The 14,703-nt window shown below is 40.3% G+C and overlaps 2 protein-coding genes across 4 annotated transcripts in view; both read left to right on the top strand.

Annotated features, from left to right (window-relative positions):
* Positions 1-1,111, top strand: part of cfdp1 (craniofacial development protein 1) — a 28,084-nt gene extending 26,973 nt beyond the window's left edge. Inside the window, exon 7 of the mRNA XM_061677180.1 lies at positions 35-1,111. Coding sequence (XP_061533164.1) covers positions 35-131 — 97 coding nt within the window. The 3' untranslated portion in view covers positions 132-1,111. The remainder of the gene's footprint in view (positions 1-34) is intronic.
* Positions 1,112-3,376: 2,265 nt separating this feature from the next.
* The window catches only part of bcar1 (BCAR1 scaffold protein, Cas family member), a 31,536-nt gene continuing 20,209 nt past the window's right edge, over positions 3,377-14,703 (top strand). The window contains exon 1 of one of the 3 annotated variants that reach the window (XM_061677169.1): positions 3,377-3,605. In XM_061677169.1, coding sequence (XP_061533153.1) covers positions 3,594-3,605 — 12 coding nt within the window. In that variant the 5' untranslated portion in view covers positions 3,377-3,593. Of the gene's footprint in view, positions 3,606-5,069; positions 5,145-7,657; positions 8,195-14,703 lie in introns of those variants that run through there. The other 2 variants (XM_061677166.1, XM_061677167.1) reach the window with 2 other exon arrangements.

The following is a 14,703-nucleotide window of genomic DNA, read 5'->3' as shown; positions in this document are numbered from 1 at the left end:
AAAAGGCTTTTCTTATCCTCTTTTCTCTGTTAAGGTATGTGGAGCGGAAGAATTTCTTGGAGCGTGTTGATCACAGACAGTTTGAGATGGAGAAAGAAGTGCGTCTAAAAAACATGAAACATTCGTCTTAACCATGGCACGACAATTTCCCCTGTAAAGCGAGCTGTGGCTCAAGTAGACTTGGTTATTCGAATGTTAATTGTCTGAGTTTGTAATAGTGCGATGTTAAGTCAAAGTTTTTCTCTCTCTACTCTACAGTCTTTAGTCGGTGAAGGTGAAAGCCTTTTTTTGTCAGTAAATGTAATCTGGTTTGTGGCAATGGAAAATCTGGGAGCACAGTATCAAGTCAACGCTTCTATTTTTATGCTTTAATTCATTGTTTGTCGTGATTATAAGTGTGTCTGGGATAATGGTGACTATTTCGTCAAATCTAAACTTCCACTGTTACCTCCACCTCCTAAAATTGTGAGTACAGCAGCATGTATGTCCAATTTTTAATAACCCTGATATTATTTGTTAAACAGATTTAGCCATTTGAGTCCCTAACCATAAACCCAGAACACCAGCCATCAAACCCTAAAATTGTATGCCATTTTCACTCCACACAGAATATATCCTCCTAACATACAAATATCACAAACCAAATTACTTTTGTGTGAGGAATTACATTTATTTGTATGTCATTCTCATCACCGCATAATAGTTTGTGGTAGAGTTTGGCTTGTTGTTTATGTTGAATTGCATTGTGTTTTTATTAAAAGATTTAGTGGTGTGTTGACAATAAAAGCCATTGTCACTTACTGCCTTGTTCATGTTAGTAGACTGTAGTGGAAAAGTGCCATTCTCAGCACTTTAAAATGGATAAAACTATGTTTTATTACCATTTCAAAACAGTAATGGGGATGTTCTTGTGTGCCTTTATGGTGTTCTCTCGGAGTACTCTAACTTTCCCCCCAAGGGAAATTCTTACTATTTAATACTTAAGTACTGCTAGCACAAAAACACCACGAATAAACCATTGACTTCTGATCTTTAATTTCATGTGCATTTCTTGTGAATTTATACATTTTATAACCAACAAAAAGCAGGTATTCTTAAGGGGGAAAAAAAGAATTCTGCAACCTGTGGAAATTGGTCATAAAATGTGGTCTGATCATCTTAAAAAAAAAAAAAAAAAAAAAAAAACAAGACTAAACAGCACTTGAACTAATGCCACACAATTATGGTTTCATATTTTTGTTGAACATAATGTAAACAGTCACAGGACAGGGAGGATAAAGTGAACCTCTTGGTTATGTCATCGCCAGGTGGAGTCCAATCAATGCGACAAGATTGGAGGTGTGGTCTAAAGCTGCTCTGGCCACTAGAAAACAACACCAGTTTTTGACAATTGTCTCCTGTCAAGAAACATGACGTGAACAATGGAGGCCTGTCACCATCATTTTTTTTAATACTGTATTTTCCCCCACACGATCATGATAAACAATGTTTCCCTTAATGCCTCGGAAATCATGAAAAATAAGGCCCGCCCTTATTATTATTTTTTTTTATTAATTAATAAGAAAATCTCTTTACTCTGTGATCTGGATCCCCCAGGATCTGAAATAAAGACTATATAGAAGCCCAGCAGAATTAAAATGCTCCATATAAAGAATGCAGGAATTTAATTAGGTTACACAGGGGATGGAATATTATTTTTGCCAAACCGATCAGAGGCAGAAGCGGTGACATCGTTTACACAGGCCGTAAATATGGTGGCTCCCGACGGAGCTTGTATGCGACTGAGATCTTGTTTTTAACTACTTATACTGCAAGTTGTCTTTTTTTAAATAAACGTATAAAAATCCAAACTACTGTGCTGAATAGACGACAGGGCTCCATCTTGATAAATGATGTGACTTTGACGAAGTACGCATGTCACGCGGCTGTTTGTTAATTGGGGACTAACACACGATAACCCGGAGGGGCGCTGCCGTTTTAAACGACTTCATCCCAGTGGAGCGACCGTTCAGCTTGTTAACTCGCTAGCTCGTGAGCTCGTAGGCTTGCAAACAACAAACGGTTAACTTTAGTCTCTGTTGTCGGGGTCGTATAGTTAAAAAACTTGACGTGATTGAGAAAAACCGAGACCAGTTTTGGATTCCGCACCCAAATATGAATTTTTAAAACAGCTGTCAGACCTAACTCAACAAAAATTGTGTTCCCCAGTGTTATCGCCACAAGCCTGGCTACCAGTACCAGACTTTTGATTAAGAATTGTTGACTTGTATAAAGCTGGAAAAGGTTTCACAAAAAACTCTATAAAGTCTTGATGTTCATCAGTCCACAGTTAGACAAATTGTCTATGAATGGAGTAAGTTCAGCACTTGCTTCTTTCCAGTGATGAGTACAGGAGACCGCAGAATGTCCAAGGAGGTAGAAAAAAAACCAAAAATGAAAAACCCTAGACCGTCATCTGATGACATACAGAAATCACTGGCACGTGCCAACATCTCTTGACAGATCTACCAAGACTCGGCCCTGGACCTGAACGGCGCCCTTTGAGTGGGGGTGGGTATGTTGGCGGAGATTTGCCTCCAGTAAAATTATTCTCCAAAGTCTACGCCTCCTGTGTGACGCTCGTTGAGTCAATGGGGGGTGGAGACTTTCTGCCGGAAAAATAACAGTTCGAAGTCTATGTGCCCTGTGCACGGCCCGTCGATTGTGGGAGGCGGGAGCGCCGCCCACCTCAGAAGGCCGCTCACGTCGCCCATATCAGACACGGATGCTTTGCTGGGCAAACAATTGAGACAGTGGTAAATCTTGGTTCGTTATTATACTGGACTTGGGGTTTGTCTGGCTCATTCACGAAAGAGATCCGATCCAATTGAATCATTTGAGTCAGAAAAGATTCCATTAATGCGTATGTGCAAGAATAAAATCTTTTGAATAGCTATAATAAATAATAGCATCATCATGGAATGTGAGAGGAGCCAGATGAGGTGGCTGGGGCATCCGATTCGGACGCCTCTCCGGCGTGGCGGTCCGGGCACGTCCCGCCGGGAGGAGACCCCGGGACTACGTCTCCCGGGTTCGGGATTCCCCCCCGGGAGAGATGGATGAAGTGGCTTGGGAGCGGGAAGTCTGGGCGTCCCTGCTGGAGCTGGGACGCCCCCGCGACCCGACCGTGGCTAAGCGGAAGAAAACGGATGGAGGGAATGGGAATAAAATGTTAGTGTATATTTAGCTATGTGTCCCAGCATTATAGCTTGATTTTTGAAGCTGTGGACAAATGGGCGAATTGTGCTGTATTTTGTATGGAAATGTGCTACAGCGTTCGACGTGTGTGTTGCTCCTATGTCGTGAGGCGGTCCCTTTAAGGTTGGGTTGCGTCGGGAACAGATGCGGTCGTCTGGTCCCGCCGACAAGAAGTCCGACGCCTTTTCGAGACGACGACGGGTTCTTGGCTTTGGCAAATTATGAGGCGGAAGAGCGACGAGCTCTCCGACACCTCTTTCCGCCGACGAAGGCTTTCGGAAACCACCGTTGGTGAAAAAGCCACAAAGGAACCGCGGTTGGTTTTCCGGCCAGCACCGAGGACGTAAACCAGCAAGATGTCTGTCCCCGTAAGTAGGACGGCTGCGTCGCTGTGTGCGTTATTCTGTCACGTCGCGTTAAATGTTGCACTCGCGTTTCTGTTCTACTATTTGCCGAGACCGAACACAGCGTATCAGCGATTTGCCATTCGTCAGACCACCACCACCCACGACCTCCAAGTTGTAAATACATCCTCGATCCATTGCGATATGAATGGATTTGATTGAACCAGACATTTCTAAGAGCTCCTTCGGTTTTGTAGCTGCTTGTTGGGGGTGAAGAACAGGCCGGCTGCGGTGTCACGTACCTGCATGTCATATTGAGTTTGCTTTTATAGGAGTTTGCGGTCTCTGTCTTGAAGCATGGGGGTGTTCGATTCCTCTTTGTAGAGTTCACAAATGCACTGTGAAAATATATGCATTATAGGCATACTACTTTGCATGTCAGTCTTGGTTTCACAAATCAATGTATTACCTTTTCAAATATATAAATGTCCATCCATCCATTTTCTGAGCAGCTTCTCCTCACTAGGGTCGCGGGCGTGCTGGAGCCTATCCCAGCAATCTTCGGGCCGGAGGCGGGGTACACCCTGAACTGGTCGCCGGCCAATCACAGGGCACATACAAACAAACAACCATTTGCACTCATATTCACACCTACGGGTAATTTTGAGTCTTCAATCAAGCAACCTACCACGCATGTGTTTGGGCTGTGGGAGGAAACCGGAGTACTTGGAGAAAACCCAGGCAGGCACGGGGAGAACACACACACACACATATATATATAATATAGTTTTCTCCGGGCACTCCGGTATCCTCCCCCATCCCAAAAACATGCAACCAGTTCAGGGTGTACCCCGCCTCCTGCCCGATGATAGCTTGGATAGGCTCCAGCACACCCGCGTGAGGAGAAGCGGCTCAGAAAAAAAATATATATATATATATATATACATATACACACACACGCACATACACACACACACACACAATGGGGCAAAAAAGTATTAAGCCACCAATTGTGCAAGGTTTCCCAATCCTCGTCTGGATCATCCAAATGCTCTCTAGCAAACTTCAGACGGGCCTGGACACGTCTGGCACTGCAGGATTTGAGTACCTGGCGGCGTAGTGTGTTACTGATGGTAGCCTTTGTTACTTTGGTCCCAGCTCTCTGGAGGTCATTCACTAGGTCCCCCCGTGTGGTTCTGGGATGTTTGTATCCGTTCTTGTGAACATTTTGACCCCAGAGGGTGAGATCTTGCGTGGAGCCCCATATCGAGGGAGATGATCAGTGGTGTTGTATGCCTTCCATTTTCTAATAATTGCTCCCACAGTTGAATTCTTCAAGCCAAGCTGCTTACTTATTCTAGATTCAGTCTTCCCAGCCTGGTGCGGGTTTACAATTTTGTTTCTGATGTCCTTTGGCAGCTCTTTGGTCTTTGCCATAGTGGAGTTTGGAGCGTGACTGTTTGAGGTTGTGGACAGGTGTCTTTTATACTGATGAGTTAGAACATGTGCCATTTACAGGTAACGAGTGGAGGACAGAGGAGCCTCTTAAAGACGAAGTTACAGGTCTGTGTGAGCCAGAAATCTTGCTTGTTTATCGTTGACCAAATACTTATTTTCTACCATATATTCCTCATGAATTCTTTAAAAATCAGACAATGTGATTTTCTGGATTTTATTTTATTTTTTTCCCATTTTGTCTCGCATAGTTGAGGTATACCTATGATGAAAATTAAAGGCCTCTCATCTTTTTAAGTGGGAGAACTTGCACAATTGGTGGCTGACTAAATACTTCTTGGCCCCACTGTACATACACTTCAATGCCCACTGACATGTGCCTTCTGGTGTGTATGCCTTGGCCACCAGGGGGGCAGTATAACACAGACCTAATAATCCACAGATTTTTTTCTGTTTTTCACTGAGGAGAAAGAAATATCCCTGTGCATAATTTGTATGTTGTGTGTGTACATTAGTTGCTGTACTGTTTGTGTTCAAATATCTGTTGCTTTAAGGGTTATAACATTGAGACTATTCATGCTATTTGGTTCCGTCTATGGCATTTTGCATTGTGTAGTACCATATAACTAGTGGAAGTCAAAGTTGTGTGGTTGTTTTAAGTGGACGTTTTTCTTTTTGTTTAAAGTTGCATAATAGGTTATAACGACGGCAAGGTCAATGCAAGTTTTGTTAGCCCGTCTGTGATGTTTTGCATTGTGTGTTAGCATAAAGAAGCAGTGGACTTTCAAAAGTTATGCAGTTTGGTTAAAAATCTCAACGTGTGATTCTCTTTGTTTTATGTTTCAACTTCAACTAGTAATGGCAATCAACAGCTTGAAGCAAGCACAGCCTCTTTTTGAAAAACCACTGCCACAATTAAAAGTTTGTTACTCAAATTTTTGCTTGCAACCGAAGATTTTCACAATATACTCTAACTATAAAAATTTAATTTACGAAACTTTGGCAACCTTTAACTTTACCCTCACTTCTTTCTTACCTGACACTGTGTGTGTGTGTGTGTGTGTGTGCGTGTGTGTGGGCAAGTATGCATGTGCGCGTGGGTGTGGGGTCTTGTATTTAACTGGTGGACATGTTAACTTTGACACCACTCCGATACTTCAGTAAAAACAATGACATATACAGTGCCACCAGAAAGTATTCACACCCCTTCACGTTTTCCACATTTTGCTATGTTACAGATTTATTCTAAAGATGATTTGAGTGTAGTTTTCTTGAAAAAAATCTACCTAAAATATCCCATAATGACAACATGTAAACATTCAAACATAATAGGTACATAGGTTTTTACACCCTATGCTATGACACTCAAACTTAAGCTCCGGTGCATCTGATTTCCACTGATCATCCTTGAGATGCTTCTACAACTTGGACGGAGTCCACCTGTGGTAAATTCAGTTGATTGAACATCATATGGCACAAACCTGTCCATATAAGATCTCATAGGCGACAGTGCATATCAGAGCAGAAACCAAGCAATGAAGACTAAGGAATTGTCTGCAGACCTCCGAGACCGGATCGTGTCAAGGCACAAATCTGCACTGTGGTCTCAATTATTCGAAAATGGAAGAGGTTTGGAACTACCAGGACCCTTCCTGGATCTGGCCGTCCGACGAAGCTGAGTAACCGGGGAAGAAGGGCCTTGGTCAGAGAGATGAACAAGAACCCTCTGGTCACAAGGGCGGAGCTCCAGTGTTCCCTTGCGGAGATGGAACCATCCAGAAGGTAAGCAATTGCTAATGCACTCCACCAATCAGGCCTTTATGGTAGAGTGGCCAGACGGAAGCCATTTCTCACTAAAAGGCAGATGGCAGCCCGCTTGGAGTTTGCCAAAAGGCACTTTAAGGATTCTCAGACCTGCAGAAACAAAATTATCTGGTCTGATGAAAGCACAATCGAACTTTTTGGCCTGAATTGCAAGCGTCATATCTGGAGAAGAAGAGACACTGCTCATCACCTGGCTAACACCATCCCTACTGTGAAGCATGGTGCTGACAGCGTCATGCTGTGGGGCTGTTTTTCTGCTGCAGGAACTGGGTGATTAGTCCGCATCGAGGGTAAGATGACAGCTGCCAAATATAGAGAAATTCTCCAAGAGAACTTGTTCCAGACTGCTCTGGAACTCAGACAGCCTATGAATGTCCTTGAGTGGCCAAGCCAGAGCCTTGAATCCAATCGAACATCTCTGACCTAAAGACCTAAAAATGGCTGTCCACCAACTGTGCCCATCCAACCTGACTTTCCTTGAGAGGATCTGCAGAGAAGAATGGGAGAAAATGTCCCAAAACAGATGTGCCAAGCTCGTCGAGACATACCCAAGAAGACTTGAGGCTGTGATTGCTGCCAAAGGTGCTTCAACAAAATATCAAGCCAACGGTGTGAATTCTTATGTACCTATTATGTTTACATTTTTAATACATTTGCAAAAACTATCTGAAAACATGTTTTCACTTCGTCATTATGGAATATTTTATGTAGATTTTTTTTTTTTTTAAAGAAAACTATACTGAAATCAGCTTTAGAATAAGTCTGTAACAGCAAATTGTGGAAAAAGTGAAGGGGTGGGACTACTTCCTGGTGGCACTGTATCTATTATAGTATTTTTAGATGAAATGTTCCCAAACACTGCAGAGTTTGTGTGTCACAGCATGAGAGCTACTGTGACACACACAAACTCACAGGCAAGAAAGAACTAGAGAGAGAGAATGAGGTTCGGGGTTTTATTTGTTTTGAGTGACACAGTTTGAAGTCATTGGTCAGATTTTATAGGGAAAACTTCAGGACCCAACTGTAAGTGACGCATTGGGTTACACACTCCTCCCACATTTCCTCAGGCAAGAGGGAGGGCAACAGAAGGGGCAAGACGTAACAACAGTCTCATTCTTGTTATGTGAGATCACAGGGTAGCAGAATGTGTTGATAATTGAGGGCAGGATTGTACAAGAAAGAAGAAGAAATTCGCTGAGGAAGGGAGGGTGAACAGAAAGATACGTGGACTGGAAGCTTGTGGCTAGGAGGAGACACAAACTCATTACATTGGTTGGAAATATTTTTTACAGGGACTCACAAAACTGTAACAAGGAAAAAAAATGAACTTTCTGGTGAGTACGTGTTTTGGGATGTTTTTGTCATAGCGTATACAACTTTCAACATTTAATATGCTGTATTGGTTGTACTTGTTGATCAATGTTTAGTGTATGACAGTGCCTTCGGCAGGACTTGCTAAATCCTAGCCGAGCACGAATTGTGGAGAAAAAGAAAATGCAAAAGGGGCAGAGAGCAAAACATTTTCTCTGATTCCTAGGTTTTGTAGACTCCCATGAGTGAATGTGTTTGGATATAAAACGATTCACTCAGTCAACGTTAAATACACCTTGATGTCCAGGTAATGTTAAATCCAGTGAAAATTGATCACATTTACAATGGGAGGAAAAACTATGTGAGCTCTTTGGAAAATATTCTGCATAAATTGTTCATAAAATCACAAGAATAAAAAAAGAGTCTGCATAAACTAAAACCACCCAAATAATTGTTGTTTTTTTTAATAGAAAATACCATGTAAACATTCACATGACAGGGAGGGAAAAAGTAAGTGAACATGTAGGCTACGGATTCTCTCAGAGCTAATCAGAGTCAGGTTTGAGCCTAACCTGGAGTCCAATCAAGTAGACAAGAGCCCTGGCCACTAGAAAACACACTCCAGTTTGTAATTGTCTCTTGTCAAGAAGCACGGCTTGATGTGTACCCTACCTAGCACAAAAGAGCTCTCAGAAGACCTACGGTTAATAATTGTTGAAAAAAAAAAAAACTGGAAAAGGTTATAAAAGTATCTCTAAAAGTCTTTATGTTCATCAGTCCACGGTTAGACAAATTGTCCATGTATGCAAAAAGGTTCGGCACGATTGCTTCTCTTTCAAGGAGTGTCCGTCCTTTAAAGATGACAGCAAGACACAGCCTAGCATGCTCAGTGAGGTGAAAAAGAACCCTAGAGTGTCAGATGAAGACTTGGAGAAATCACTGGAACATGCCAACATGTCTGTTGACAAATATACCTGTATGTACAACATTAAACAAGAATGGAACTCATGGGACAACCGCAAAGAGTCAGCCGTTGCTCTCGAAAATAATCATTGCTGTACATTTGAAGTTTGCTAAAGAGTAGGTTACGGCATCGTTTGAAATTGAGCGATTCCGATTCCAGGTCCTTATTTTGAATCTGGTTCCAAGTGATGCTCAATTCCGATTCTTTTAGGGGGCTGGGTCAAAAAATTTGCATGGGTTAAATAAAGGTGTCCAAACTATAAACACAAATTTTCTTAGCAGCCCGCAGCATAGACTGAAAGGAACATTTGACTCGAGATTCCTGATAACCAGTATCAATATCAAACCTATGTACTAAAAGGCAATGTGTGTGGAACTAACCCAATTGACCTAATATTCATTAATTAATGTTGTTAATAGGCGGCACGGTGGACGACTGGTTAGAGCGTCAGCCTCACAGTTCTGAGGACCTGGGTTCAATCCCCGGCCCGCCTCTGTGGAGTTTGCATGTTCTCCACGTGCAAGTTTTAACTTGACTTCCTGTTTTAATGCTTCACTGGCATAAATACATACATTTATTGTAATTTTTTTTTTGAGCAATTATGTACACAAGTATATACAGTAAATGAACAGGTCATTTAAATAGATACATTCCTCCATCATGTGATCGGATCTGTGATCGGTTATCTGTTTTTTAAACTCGCTGATTGGTTATCGGCCCCAAAAATCCCGATCGTGTTAAGCTCTTTTAAATGTTTTTTTCCTCTTTGTTTTAAAATGTTTATTAGCTGTTTTTTCCCTTTGTTTTTTAATGCTTTTAATCATGTAAAGCACATTGAGTTATCTTGTGTATGAAATGCGCTATATAAATAAATGTGCTTTGCTTTGCTTATTGTTGCACCCAGAGAAAGCATGCTAATTCATCATCTGAAGAGATACAAACATCTCACTATATAGATTTTATTATTGGGCTTGAAAATGTCAATTTACTCTTTGCGTGAATAAGGTAGTGGCTTCAGTGCTCTAACTTTTAACCCAGTTGTTTTTTCTTTGCACACAATGCTTTTGAAAATCCCAGTACTGACCACCTGTACAGTATTTTTTACATCTCTATGAAGATCAGACTACATTTGATGACCAATATGCAGAAATAAAAAAAATTACAAAGGGTTCACATATCTTTTCCGCCCACTGTACATTGCTAATCTGGATCTTTTTTTCTTTGCAATTAAAGACATACATATATTTAGAAAACAGTTTGGGTTTTGCCAGGTGGTTGTTTCTTTAAGTGGAGTGGGAAACATTCACTGTGACTGAGAAACTGATTACCACATACACAGTTTGGTACTCTGCCATTGTTCTACATTTTATGTGGAACATAACATCCAAATTAAATGTGCATGTTCAAAGTGCTAAGATGCTACCTTTGTCATTGTATGGACAAATGCTGTTGGTAATTGTTCAAAATATTGGACTCAGTGTAGCATTGTGTAATCATTACATGTTGTAGCTCAGTATCAGGTCTTAAGCAGCACACACGCAATAACAGCCTTGTCTTTCACCATACATGAATGGATGTGATGTACAGTACTCTTGCCTGTGCACGTCCTCTGTTTGATATAACAGAATGTTTAGTGCAAAGTAAATAAATGTTCTGTCAAGGAACACAGAGTTCGAAGAGTTAATTTTGCACTATACCCTAGTCTACTTGTTCTGAACATTAATTGGTCTCTAAATGATATTGCTACAGTGTAACTCAATAAACAATAAATAAACAAATAAAATATATAAATAATAAACAACACTAGCCCACAATACATCGTCCTATTGAAAGCTGAAGCTGTAATCTAAGTCGATAGCAGCAAGCCAGAGTCAAGTTTAACATCCGTGACTCCCTGCCAACATCACAGACAGAGGAATGCCCCCACTTTGGTACAAGTCATGCCTCCGATGCACCAATTTAGTGGAAAGGCAGTAATTTGGCAGAATTTGTGAAATGTTTTATTTTTTTTTAATATGACTGACTGAACAACAACCATCATAAATTTATTTCTGGTTATGTTTTGTTTCATGATAATGCTTTTCTGAAATACTTGACCATTTAATTTGAATCCCATTAAAATGAAATGTGTTTTGCCTGGACCTTAATGTTTTCTTTAAAGAATTTTACCCATCTTCCAAATTGTGCCTGGGTAATCAAACATATGAGCACAACTGTGTGTTTTCTCATTTCCGAAATAAAAGTATGGCTGTTAATTTCAAAATAAGAGCAAGTAAATTGAAAAAAGGATTATGTGTTCAAATAAAGTGTTTAACTTCAGAATAATTCTTTGAAGGAAAAAACTAACAAAATACAGATAATACTTTGTTTCGATCATATGGGTAGAAGCGAAATCATCCATTGTAAAAATGCATTATACATAGGTAGAAGGGCTTTCCAGAATTTTGAGGTCAACGTTGGGGGTGGGTATTATACATGGGTGCGCATTATACACGAGAAATTACGGTAATCTTTGCAGGCTGGCGACTGCTGGGGAAGTTCACCACTGTTCCATGTTTTGTCCATGTGAGGATAATTGCTCTCCCTGTGGTCCACTGGAATCTTAAAGCTTTAGAAATGGCTTTTTTTCTTTTTCTTTTTCTTTTCTATTTATTTTTTAACACTTTCCAGACTAATAGATGTCAGTTACTTTATTTCTTGACTGCTGTGGAATTTATTTGGATCGGGTCATTTTGTTTTTAGATCTTTTCTCCGACTTGATTTTGTTGGGACAGATTCTGTTTAAGTGATTTCTTGATTGAACAGGTCTGAAGTTAACCAGGCTTGGGTGTGATCAGTGAAAATTAACCTACAATTGTGATTAGTGTTTGATTGTGATTAGCCACAATTAATTCATGCTTTAACAAGGAGGGTAATTACTTTTTAACACATGACCAGGTAACTGAATAGTTTTTTTTTCCCCTTCAAAAATGAAATCACCATTTGATGATCTTAAAACAAAGTGGGGAAACGGCAAAAATATGAGAATTTGAGAAGGAGGCCAATATGTTTAATATTGAAAGTGGCTGTGTGAGGCTGTAACTTTGCGCAAGAACCTCCACTGTGCATCTTCTAGACTTATGCGTATGCAGCGTTGATAGTGTCGTGTCGACTGCTGCCTTTCAAACAGACGGCACAGGTTCAAGTCACAATCAGAACCCCATTACCCAGCCAGTGGCAGGCCCAAGTCTGGATGCAAATGGGCAATGTGAGATTCACTTGAATTCTTGATGCATCCAGACTAATTTGTGGGGATCTCTGAGCCTTCAGATGTCTCTAATGACACAAGTCTTTCTTGGACTAGAGTGGTTTGAAGTCACTAGAGTGGTTTGAATACATGCTAAATACAGCAACAAAGTCGTTAATTTGGCAACACTTAGTCACGTACGATCTAAAGACTTACTGTAGAGTAGTTGTCAAAGTGATTATAATATACATGTGAAAAGAAAATAAAGTATTTCTTGAAGAACTAACGAAGCGGACTTATGGGGCTTTCACACCAGACTTGTTTTGCGCGGCGTTCACCCCATTGTCGGGCGCAGGGGGTTGGCAGCCCAGCTCAAGCTTGCCATATTTGCCGCTAGTCGCCAACTGACCAGTGCCTGTAGGAGCCCATAACGGTCCATAACTTAATAACTTTTCCCTTTTTAAAATGTAATGTAACGTAAAACTGGCCAATAACGTAATAAAAGTCCTGAACCAGTAACATAACTCATTATGTTATTGGCTGGTTTATTACATTACTGGCCTGGTCACAAATGTAATGACTGACCCCATAACATAATATTTAATTACATTATGGGCCTATTACATTTTTAAAAAGGTCAAATTTGTTGTTAACTCATTTAATGACAGCCATTTTTCAGACATTGGGAAAGCCAGGTGCCAGCCATTTTTGACAATTTTGACTTGATTTTTGAAGGCCCACAGAAAATTGTGTTCTATAGCTATAGAAACATGGAACCTACCAAAAGAAAGATTTAACCCTCTTCTTTCATCAGGAAAAAAGTCTACCTTTTTTCATTCTTTAGTAAACAGCAGTTGAACATACAGTAGATAAGGTTCTTGAAAATACCTCTTTCCAAGGAAAAAAAATAGCTTTTTGTGAAAAGATGCATTTTAAGCAGAACTTTCACTTTGATGCTAATTTCTTTTTTGCTTTTATGATAGCGCAAATATCTAAAAAATGCTTTCCTACTATACAACAACATAGACAACACAAAAAGGGTACTTTGATTGCAAAATGAGTTTATTTAAAAGTATAACACATGCATTTTCAAATTGATGATCCATGAACTTAACTTTGTACAGCTGTGTGTGTGTGTGTGTGTGTGTGTGTGTCAGGTGATTGGCTAGTCCATTCTAGCAGCTTTATTTTTTTTCTTTGAAACCAATTGAGAGTTTCCTTGGGAGTATGTTCATTATCCCGCCGAAATGTCCACCCTTGTTTCATTTTCATCATCCATATAGATGGCAGCAGAATGTCAAGAATGTCTCGGTACATTTGCCCATTCATTCTCCCTTCAGTAATATGAAGTTTACAAGTATGTTCCCACCTCCGAACTTCACTGTTGGGGTGATGGTCAGTGCCATTTCTCCTCCAAACGTGGTGGGCATCATGACATCCAAAGAGTTACACTAAATATTGCTCTCATCAGACCAGACTATATCTCAGTATTTAACTGGCTTGTCCAAATGTTATTCAGCAAACTTTAAACGATCTTTGACATGCTTTTTTTTCAGCAGTGGGGTCTTGCGTGACGAGCGTGCATACAGGCCATGGCGGTGAAGTACATTACTCACTGTTTTCCTTGTGACAACAGTACCTGCTAATTCCAGGTCTTTTTGAAGCTCTCCACAGGTAGTCCTTGGCTCTTGGACAACTCTTCTGATTATTCTTTGCACTACGCAAATTGATGGTGGTATAATTGGCTGTCCACTTACATATTATTGCCCCAACCGTGCTCACTGGAACGTTCAGAAGATTAGATAGACGCCTGTAACCAATGCCATCATTATGTTTTGCAACAATTACTTTGCGATGGTCTTGAGACAGCTCTTTGCTCTTACCCATCATGAGATGTGTCTTGACTCGCACCTTGGCATTGAGACCTTTTTTGTAGGCCATCAATTAGGAGTGAACCAGCTGTTATTAATTTGCACTGACAAGGTGCTGGATTGCTATTTGATTATTGATAGATTTTATATATATATATATATATATATATATATCTTTATTGACATAATTCCATTCAAAAAGTTAAACTTTTATAGATTATAGATTCAGGGCCCACCATTTAAATAATTGAATGTATTCAGTTGTTATTTTTACATAATTTGGGTTTCTACCTCATAAAACCCACAAAATCAGGAATTCAAAAAAATGTAATACTGTGGAGAAATCACCATTTACTTCTCAGTTTTTGTAGAAAAAAAAAGAGAAATTAGAGTCACATTAAATCAATCAAAATATGGTACTTTCAAAACGATATGTTAATCTTCAGTACTTGGTTGGGAATTCCTTTGCTT

Source organism: Phycodurus eques, chromosome 5, assembly GCF_024500275.1.
Source record: "Phycodurus eques isolate BA_2022a chromosome 5, UOR_Pequ_1.1, whole genome shotgun sequence".
NCBI lineage: Eukaryota > Metazoa > Chordata > Actinopteri > Syngnathiformes > Syngnathidae > Phycodurus > Phycodurus eques.
The sequence above is the reverse complement of the archived record's forward strand: the minus strand, read 5'-3'. Positions and strand labels throughout refer to the sequence as shown.